This window comes from Salvia splendens, chromosome 16 (assembly GCF_004379255.2).
Source record: "Salvia splendens isolate huo1 chromosome 16, SspV2, whole genome shotgun sequence".
Lineage (NCBI taxonomy): Eukaryota > Viridiplantae > Streptophyta > Magnoliopsida > Lamiales > Lamiaceae > Salvia > Salvia splendens.
The window spans coordinates 9,822,040-9,832,888 of record NC_056047.1 but is presented as its reverse complement, the minus strand read 5'-3'; the positions used below and the strand labels follow the sequence as shown (position 1 = coordinate 9,832,888).

The 10,849-nt window shown below is 35.0% G+C and overlaps 2 protein-coding genes across 2 annotated transcripts; one reads left to right on the top strand and one right to left on the bottom strand.

The window, feature by feature from the left end:
• Positions 1-601: 601 nt before the first annotated feature.
• On the top strand, positions 602-1,319 carry LOC121771174. Its single transcript, XM_042167958.1, has one exon. The coding sequence runs from the start codon at positions 677-679 to the stop codon at positions 1,157-1,159; it is 483 nt and encodes a 160-aa protein (XP_042023892.1). The 5' UTR covers positions 602-676; the 3' UTR covers positions 1,160-1,319.
• A 6,069-nt stretch (positions 1,320-7,388) lies between these two features.
• On the bottom strand, positions 7,389-8,390 carry LOC121770907 (zinc finger protein GIS3-like). The gene has a single exon (XM_042167681.1). It carries the CDS (start codon positions 8,157-8,159, stop codon positions 7,536-7,538), a length of 624 nt encoding a protein of 207 aa, XP_042023615.1. The 5' UTR covers positions 8,160-8,390; the 3' UTR covers positions 7,389-7,535.
• Between the last annotated feature and the right edge of the window lie 2,459 nt (positions 8,391-10,849).

Genomic DNA, 10,849 nt, shown 5'->3' with positions numbered 1-10,849 from the left:
TAAAACATTTCAACAAATTACCTTTAACAACAACCTTTTAATACGAGAATCTACCGGTTAAAAAGTTCTCGGGCCAAGTTAAAATCTAATGAATAGAGCCCTCACTAGGGAAAAAAACTTTTAGACAGCTTTCTATTAATTAAAGAAAATAAGTAACCAATTTATTATAGAGAACAAATTTCTGCCAATATCATCCATACACTAGTTGAGTTGTATTTCATTTTGTGTCGTCCAACTATAATTGAGTAATTCTTTTGGCGAAAAACAACACAGTACATCTCTAGTCTATTTTATTTTTCATCACTACACTTTATTATCTTTCCACTTTATTTAACTACACAATTTTCTTAAGAATTCAAAAATCCAACCTATCTAGCCACATCCATACAAGGAACAGAACAGCACAAACAACTCAAATTCCCATCCAAGAAGTCGAAACTAAGAAAATAATAGTATTAATAATGAAACGATTAAATAAATAAAATAAAATTTGAAAACTTAGAAAGCAAGGTGCGGAATAACGGCTACTTGGTGGATCCCTTTTACAGCCTAGCTCCCTTCGACTCCACCTCAGATTCCCCTTTTCCTCCCCCAATAAATTCAAACACGCTCCCTCCCTATTCACAAATTCAAATCTCCAACTCCAAAACATTCTCTCTCTCTCTCTCTCTCTGCAATGGCTACCAAAAACTCATCCCTTGTGCTGAAAATCCTAATTCTACTAGCCAAATTGAAAAAGCCCTTGCTCCGAAAACTGGTATCTCTAAAGAAGATGAAGAAGCTGAAGCTGCTGGAGCACTACAGCTACGCCAAGGAATACGAATTCTCCCCTTCGACCACTCCGATCATCGAGTTCCGTCGAATCTCCAAATACGGGAGATTGAGCTTGAGGAAGCTCTACTCCAATTTGGTGCTGATTTGCAGGAGTGTTATGGGATCGAGTAGCAGAAACAAGGAGATTTATCAATTGGAAATGGGATTGAGTTCGTCGCTGGTTTGCGCAGGAGAGATGAGTACTGAGTTATCATTGAGCGAAGACGATGATAATGATAATGATGACTCTGTTGATGAGAGAGCGGAGATATTTATTCAGAGGTTTTATCAAGAGATGAGGAGGCAGAGGATACAATCCAATTCTCAATTGCTGCTTCCAAATTGAAGTTTTTTTTATTTTTATCTTTTGGAGGGAATTAATGTGTGTTTGATTTTGATTTTTTATGTTGTTGCTTTAAGTTTTATTCTCCACGCTATTTTATAAAGACGTGGAGAAATTCTTTGTAATTCTGATTGGAATTTGTTTAATATAATATGCATGGATTGGTTACTTCATTTTTAACTCAGGCTTCATTAGCTTATGTTATCATAACACTAAATATTAGGAGGAAAAAAATATGGTTTCACACTGTCACTTGTGTATACATTTTGAGAATACGTAAATAATTACACATTCTGAATAACGCAATTACTAAACACATATATAACACCCATTTTTAGAAGTTCAAAAAAAGTGATCCATTCTAAGAATTTAGTTTATGGTTGAAGAATTTTGAGTAAAAGCCAAAATGCAAAATGGAAAGTTCATGTTAATGTCTCAAATGGGCCTGTTATAGCCCATGAGGTATATTTTCTGCCGGTGCAATTAAGAGTGATGTGCTTCAAATTTGAAATGGAGTAGAGATATTAGGGTAATTTACTATGTGTAGACAATGTCATCCACATGCTACAGAAGTATTATTTTTGCCCATACATTAACCGGTATATATCTTATGTTTATTATTCCGGCCAATCTTTTTGTTGCTTATAATGACCACTATGAATAAGTAAATATCTAAACTATATATTCCTCCAATAGTGCTGGGAATTTTTCATGGCTTAGACCTAATAAGTACATGTACATGGTTAGCAAGCCCAAAACGAATTGGGCCTATTATATTAGAATTGGTTGCTTGCTTAAATTGCAAAATTGAATTGCTGCAATCTGTAGTAGTTGACAGCTCAGGCCCATCTGCACATTCTGTAGGCCAATTTGGATATATTTGCTATTTGGTGTTATCTACCTTTACTTTATGCTGTAGATTATAACCATGTACACGGAAAAATACACAATAATGACTATATTTGGAAATTAATTGTAATTTTGGAGTGTCAAATTATAATTTATCATTTCACAAGAAAATAATTCCTCACTTGCTCATGCAATTAACCAAGTCCCGTTTCATGATCATAGTTTATTTAAAAAGAGAACAACTTGAAAACTATATTGATTATATTAAATACTGAATTTATTAGTATAATCTACAGCATAAAGTAAATGTGAATAACACCAAATAGCAAATATAGCCAAATTGGCCTACAGATTGTGCAGATGGGCCTGAGCTGTCAACTACAGATTGCAGAAATTCAATTTGCAATTTAAGTAGCCTATTCTAATATAATAGGCCCAATTCGTTTAGGCCTAGTATATCACATGTTATGTCCACATGTATAGAATATAAAGTGTACGATGTAGTTGTCTAAGATGAAGTGTCAATATCTATTAGGATTAGGAAGAAACACACACTGAAGTTGAAGATTTAGGGATCTGTGTGTGGGTGCATCATGAAATATGAATTAGTACTACAATTGATCATGAAATGACATGATTGTCGCATTTTGTTGGAAACTAGGTTGGTCTAATTCACCAAATAGTTATACTTTTACAAAAAGTTTTAAGACTTATAATTTGGCATTGCTTTTACTTCTATATTTGTACATAGAAACTGCAGTTAGATAATGAGTAGTTTGGGGTTTGGATGGTGGGGCACATAGGGGTGTTCTTCATTATGTGATAAGGTGGCTGTCTGCCTCAAATTCAATGCACTGATTAAGGAAAATAATGTGGCCTACTCATAGCTGGAATATAATTGGGAGTAATTTCGATTGAGTGGATAAGTTTATACTTTATATAGATGCATGTAGTCCCACTCCTACACAATTAATCAAAATTTAATTTATTTTGTTAAAACTATTCCGATAGTTTAATTTGAACTTCACATAGGTTAATTAAATGTGCATATAGTCATATAGATGTGATACAACTTACAAGATCCAATTAAAGTGCCCAGTGATGATTTTGTTCAAACTAAAAGGTATCATAATTTCGTTGAACAAAAATATAGCCACCACATATATGTGATTAATTGTTGACGGATCAAATTAAAAATTAATAATAACTTAATTTTAATATGAGTAGGAATTTCTCTACAAATATTATAAAAAGACACTACCATTGTCCCTAGTAGGATAACTCAATCGGTTAATCGATAACCGACAATAGCAGTTATCTACTTGGTCTCAGTTAGTAGATTCATGGTGAAGTCGGTTATCAGGGTTTAGGGTTTCGACATGCCTAATTTGAAGTAACTTCTGCTTTGATTTGATCTTAGTTATTCACATAAACCGTTTATTTTGGGTTTTATAATATTAACAAACTCATGAGGATCTTAATTATTCACATGAACCGTTTATTAATATTATCATTATTAATCAGTTTCAATTACTACTTCTTTTTACTTTTTTAAATATTTAACGTTCCATGAATGTTTCCTATTCAAAATTTCCACAAACATTCAAATTGCAATCATACAAGGTCAAATTTTCACTCCATATTTTACCAACGATTAGCACTAGAAAGCATAAAAATTGCGATTAAATATCATTTGTGAACCATGTGATCATGCAATAATTTTCACTCCATAAAAATTGCGATCAAATACATAAAAAAAGCTTCTTCACCAAATGCCCTAGTTTTCAAACCTAAGATTGTTTGTGTTGCTGCGAAATCCCTCTTTTCTCTTAGTCGCCAACATATGGACTCTTCTCACCAAGAAAAGCATCTACTCCTAAATTCTGCTACATCTCTACTATTTCATTCTCTAGTGTGTTGTTAATTAGTCATCAATTTTGTTTTAGTTTATTTATAAAATCCTTCGAAAATCTCTCGTTCACCAATTACCCTTCCCATAGTATCTAGACCAAATCATAGTTGCTTTCCTTTTTTGGATCACATATTTCAATCCCATTTCATACACACCTAATGATGTATACCCAAGTAAAGGGTGGCGGCCAGTAGCAGCAGCAACCGATGAACCGACCTCCTCCAAAAATAAATTTAAAAGTAACTGTTTGTATTATTCATGTCAAATGGTGTTTGAAAACGTGCATGATTGCTACGACTAATTAAAGTTGAGATGCATGAGAACTAAGCGCTGACTTAATTTGGACATACACCTATATATAATTTTCACTTTGCACCGAAAATAAATTTTTTACCCGTTTTAACTTTTTTGTTCTTTTTTTTTATGTAGTACTTACTACTAATTAATAATTGTAGGCAGCCTTTTTAGTATAAGTTCATATGTGATCTTGGAATTGCACTATCTTGTTTTAGTGCCTACAAGTAAGCTACCCCAGCCTATTAATTTACACACAACGTAGGTAACTGACCTCTTGCACATATAATTAATTACCTTTTCCCACATATATTTAATTAGTCAATAATTCTATACAAATTTTACCATTTAAACCAAGATACGACATCGAGTTGCACTCTTTATTCTTATGTGAGACACGCAAACACACACAGCTACATTACTATATTAGTCAATTCTATATAATATTACCGGATATTTAGTATCGTGACAATAAGAGTACAATAATGTAAATGATTATAGCTATATCTAATTCATATTGGTTAGGTATATAACAAAAGTTTGGACAGCTATCCATTAAAGCATTAATATAATCGCTAAAAGTACTATTAGACTATGCTGCATTTGAACAATAAGGGTGTTATGAGTAATTACAAACACATTAACCGATTCTTGAATATATGTACTATTATAATGTGATGAAAATTCAACAAACCTAAATCTTAAAGAACTAGTCTTCACTTATAAAGGTCCCACGTTAATTAGAAAATATATACATTTAAAATATTAAAGATTGGCATATATAAAATAATAGAACCTTATATATGCACCACTAATAGTTTGTCTGTGATTTAATAAGATGGTAGTATCTTCAATGAAAATGCATTGACGCCTATCTTCCATGAGCATCCACAATGGCGCCCGTCCCGGCACCCGTCCGTCCGGCGTGTCGGAGTTCCGCGCAGGACGTCCGCTATTGCGCAACGGTGACGCGGATACGACGTCCGCTGCGGACACCGGAGTTCCGCGGCGTTCCCGGGACGTCCGCCATTGCGTTGACCCCATGGACGTCCGCGCGGACGTCCCGATTATTTTATATATTTTTTTGAAAATTCTATAAGTACGGCTCGTTGAACTTCAGAACGATATAATTGAAGAAGTATGGCAGCGGAGGGGTCGTCGTTGATGGAATTATATTTATTGAAGTGTATTTTTTTTAGTTTTTTTTTGTTGAAATGTACATTTCTTTTTTTATTTAATGAAATTTTTATTCCGTAATCGTGGCGAAATTTTAATTCCGTAAATTGTTTAATTTGGTGAATTTGTGAATTTTTATTATTATGGGAAGTCCGTCGGGATGTCCGCCACTGTGCAGTGAGAAGTCCTTATGACGTGGCAGTGCAGTGAGAAGTCCTTATGACGTGGCAGGAGGTGTTTTTGGGATGTCTGCCGGGACATCCGCACTACTGTGGATGGTCTTATGAATTTCTCATAAATGTTTTTATTCAACCAGCCTCTTTTATAAATGCATATATATGTATATACATCATAAAGTGAGAGTGGCGTCATTCATTTAAAAAATATTAGTCTTAGAATTAAATTATACAACTCACTTAGAATAAAGAAGCTGCTCTCTCTGTCATACACACCCATAAAGTTATGTGACATGAATTCTGTAAGATCCAAAATGATGTGCATGTAAGATACCTATATACTATACGCCATATATGTTTGGAAGCAATGATCGTTAGATTTACATTTAAAGAATACTCAAAAGAACTTTACTTCACGAACCAATTACGTTTATTTAAATTTCCAACTATATATTTGCGTGGAAAAGTTTAGATTCTGAAAAAATAATTATTAATTTCATAAATAAATTAAGTGCACATATTCATAAGTTTTAAAGATATTAAGTGCACATATTCATAAATTTAGAGAGAATAAGTAACAAATAAAAATTATACCTTTATTTAGATAACAAAAGATAGCGAGGCAGGGGTGACTATGGGCAAAGAGACTACTTCTACTTCTGATTTGACGGAATAACAGAGTAAGATTGAATAAATGTAGGAAAAGATTGAAGATATAGCGTTGGAGAGAAAATGAAAGAACTAAAATGAGAGAAGGTGAGATGCATATCTGAAATAATATCTTCATTTTCCGAGAACATTCAAATTGTGCTCAGAAAACATCTGGAAAGTTCATTATAAAATTTATTTTAAAATATAATGTCTAAATTATATTTCGAGCATATCAGTGCTCGGATTCGTTTACTGCGAGCAAATAACAAGTGTTCAAGTATTTCTAGCACATTCTTAGGATGCTTGCACATTTGCTAACACCAAATTATATGCCGAGCACTCTGGTTCTAGGAAATCGCATAGTAGATACTACCGAGCACAAACGCACTCGGTGCTCGATTATTTGCTCGCAATTGCCAAAACATATTCTTAGTACGGTGGCCGTGTTTGGATTGTGCTCGGTAAGTGCGCAATTTTTTAATTGTCCGGCTACTTGACTCATGTGCTCGGAATTTTCCAAGCACATATTGGTGCTCGAAATCGTTTGCTAGGTAAACAATACTTTTTTTAGTGATCCCCTCTTCATACGAATCGAAACTAGGTGGAATGGTGAATTAGTGTGTATGTACAAATGAAATTTAATAAAAGTAAATGCAAAAAAAAAAAAAATTTGTTGTCATCGCCCCTCTATAATGGCGCATCCTCACCATTCACCGACTTTTAGTCACGGATGGTGGTGCGTTCCCCGCTGCCTATCCTCGTTTCCCCTTGTAGTGGCCACGAATGTGGCGCCACTACTCATGCCCTTACATATATCTTCACTACCCTATTAGTCTATATGTTTTTTATGTAAATAAATCACTCAAATTACTAACCACAAATCATCGGACAAGCATTTGCCACAAAATTGTAAAACAATAACTAACAACACCACTATGAATCTTAACCAACTCGTTGGACACTCCCATTAATGCCATAAGCACTAAAGTAAGAAACAAAGTAACACCATAAAAGGAACCAAACAAAACACTCCTAGTCAATTTGTAGTTCATAAAATACATCATAGTTTCAATCGTTTGAAGAAATGGACACGAAGTCGTCAAAAATGATAAGAGAACAAACACCAAATTGAATCACAAAATCCCAAACTCAAATATAACGAAGAAATCCATGCTAGTGAGAAATTTTTCCACTAAAAAAATCTGGAAAAAATATACAAAAATTAAAACTACATAGATAGTCCATTAAATTAAATATAATTACCAAAGCATAAGGCTTCTTCGAATCTAGGTGACTAGTCAGATCTAAACCGAGTCCAATCTCAGGAGCCGGCCGGAGCCAAGCTGAGCTGCAAATCCACCCCAAACCCATCATGAAAGCCCGGCCCATCTTCAACCCTCGAGAATCTACTCAGAGACGGCCCATCAAGCCTCCCTCCGTGGGCCCTCACGGGCTGCTGGCTCGGCTCCACCGCCCCTCCCCTCGAAGCCGAAGCCGAAGCCGAAGCCGAGGGGAAGACGCAGCCGTGCGACACCTGGAACGGCTGCGCCACCACCGCGGTCGGGCGCGGCACGTAGACCCACGACGGCGCGACGCCGGCGGGGGCGAGCAGGTGCGGCGGCGGCGCGAAGGCGGAGACCATGGGGTTGCGCATGTAGGAGGCGGCGGCGTTTCGGCTGGCTTGCAGCTGCGCGCGCTTGAGCTGCTGGCGCTCCTTCTTGTGGGCGTTCTGGTGGCCGCCGAGCGCCTGCGAGTTGGCGAATTCGCGGCAGCAATATTGGCACTCGTACTTCCGCCCGTCGGAGACCGGGAAACCGCCCGAATCAGGCGAAGTGGACGGCGATTTGGCGGTGTTCTCTTCTTGATCTTCTACCATCATGTTGAAGCCGAATATTTTTAAGGGGCCATTGTTGCATGCTTTGTTTTGGTACTCTATCTCTGCCATGCTACTACTACTAAATTACACACACAACTCAGAGTGGATGTATATGTATATGTATATGTATATGTATATGAATATGATGACGTGTGATTTTTACTATTTTTAGTGAGAGAAAGTGAGACAGAATGGAGAGAGTGTTGTTCAAGGGAGTTGTTGCTGCATATTTGCTGCTATTTATACAAGTTTAAAAAGGTATACATGAAATTCTAAAGAGAGAGGGAGATAGTTGCGGACATCCCAAGAAGAGGAAAGAAAAGGTGAGAGAGGGAAATTGAGGAGAAGAGCTAAAAACATATTTGGGGGCCCACTGAATTGATCTTGTCTTTTGATCATCATTCATATATTCATACTCATTTTTCCTCCCACTTTCCATTGTCTTCGGAAGTTCCTAGATTGCCCCTTGCAAACATTCTTTGTGATTATTTACTTTTATTAAAAAAATTATTATGCATCATGTCATGTGAGGATTGTAGGGTTGTTGAACTAAGAAATGATTAAGGGGTTGCCCCTTGTTCTTGAAAAACAGAATGTCTTGCGATCAATCATCATTTCATACTATGAAACAGCTATCTAGCAAAGATATTTAGGTTATTTAATTACTCTCTACCCTCTTAAAATTAACTACAAATTAGCATCACATGTAAATAGGAGTAGTATTTTGATTATTACAGGAGAAGTCACTTTGTAGTTCTACTACTAAATAGTAGTAGTAAATAAGAGGAGGATGGGGTGTCTGTAGATCGGGAATCAAACAAATGCATATGCATCCCAGTAATGTAACGTGTTCCCCAAAATGATAAGAATACTACTTTTGTAACCATGAAAATGGCATACTCTATTTATATCATGTACTGTCTTTGCATAGGTTGTCAGAGAATCAAACAACATATAAATGTGGTAATTTGCGCTTTGTAAGTGCCCTTTTCACTCAACTGCTTAAACACCAATTAAACTAACCTATGTTTATATGGTACATATAGGGAGAAGTTCAATGAGAATCTTTTCTTAATGTAAGAACATGTTAATATTTTTAATCAAAGTAGTGAATGCATTTTTTTGCTAAAGGAATGCAGACATGGATTCAAATCTTGGATGAGGTGGATATTTTTATAATTGCAGTTGATTTTCACTATGAAAACAATAGTACTATTTTATAAGTTAAATGCAAGTAGTGTTTCAGTGTATTTGATAGTTTAACTTTATGGACGTTTGATAATATTCCTATTTTTTTAAAATATCAGAGACAACAAATTTAGCTTTCTCATGGAGTAATCGTGATGCCCATTTCTCTCTTCTGTCTTACCTTTAATCGTTGCACAATCATGCACTGTCTCATTGTTGGTATAATGTCTATAAATGGGCATCATCTTGACAAATTTCCAAATTGGTTTTCTAATTTTCTTTTTCTCTACTATATAGAATGGAAAGTGTTTCCATCATAAAACAATTGTTGAACCAGGGTGGTGTATAAGAATTTGAACCTGAATTTGTTTCTTACTTTGAACTATAGTACCTTTATGCATTTACTTCATAGTAACATTTACTATGTAGAAATTAATTAAAAATAAAATTGTATAAGTTGAGTTGATATAAGTAGATAAATCTACATAAATAGCACAAGATATGAATGTTCCAAATGGAGCTCCCCCTAAATTAAGGCGTTGAACAGGTCTTCCTCTTCTTGCTTAATTAGCCGACAATAACTACCTAAACATCTCTCTCTCATAAACTCCATTTAAGTCAAAATCATCAATCTGTAATGCCCTCATTGGCAAATATGTCTTCCTTTCAAATATCAAAAGTAAAATCACATAATATGCGTTTAAGCTGTAGAACTATTAATCAAATAATCAATGCCCACGTGCTGACATCATGTCCCTAGTTATATTATTAAACTTCTGGCAATTAACATACATAATCAACTTATAAATATATACTAGTACATAATCAACCCTTACACTCCATGCTCTCATTTGTACACCGATATTCTCGCATATTCATCTTTAATTATATGTAAAAAAAATTGCAACATTTATTACTCAATATAATACCTGGTTTGGATGTATACTCACATAGCTAGATTCACTCGTGTATAATGATAAAGTTTACAATTTATCTTTCCATATTCTGTTTAAATTAGTTCGAACATTAGTGATTTCAGATCTAACTAAATTTGGACATTTATGTCAAATTCCAAATTTGGATCAAACCAAAACGATAGGGCGATCTCATAATAATATATGTATACGTACATATAGTTTAATAGTATAAAGTATAATCAAAGTAGTTTGAAGTATGAGAAAAAAAATAAAAAATTAATGAATGGTTATGAGGTGTTAAACAAATAAAGGTGGGGGCCGGTGTGGGGTGGCGACCAATTACTTGTTGTTGATGATGAATTATTGTTTAGGATGTCTGCGTGATTGACGTTCAACTCTATAATTGTTTAAGCTTTGCTTTACATGGGAAAGATCTTCCGAATCTTACTAACTACATCATATGATAGAGAGAGAAATTTAATTATACTTGATTCAAATGAGTTATAATCTTCTTAATTATTTTAAATTAATCAGAGTGGCTTCCAAAGTCTTCACCACAACTCCAACCATGCCCCACCTTGTCTCGCCCTTTACGTCTATGTAAAATCACAACTAATTAATTTATATCTAATTCCCTAACTTGGGTCTAATTCC

Excerpts from the sequence above, each read along its gene's own strand:
- LOC121771174 (XM_042167958.1), top strand. The coding sequence starts at position 677 with ATGGCTACCAAAAACTCATCCCTTGTGCTGAAAATCCTAATTCTACTA.
- LOC121770907 (XM_042167681.1), bottom strand. The coding sequence starts at position 8,159 with ATGGCAGAGATAGAGTACCAAAACAAAGCATGCAACAATGGCCCCTTA.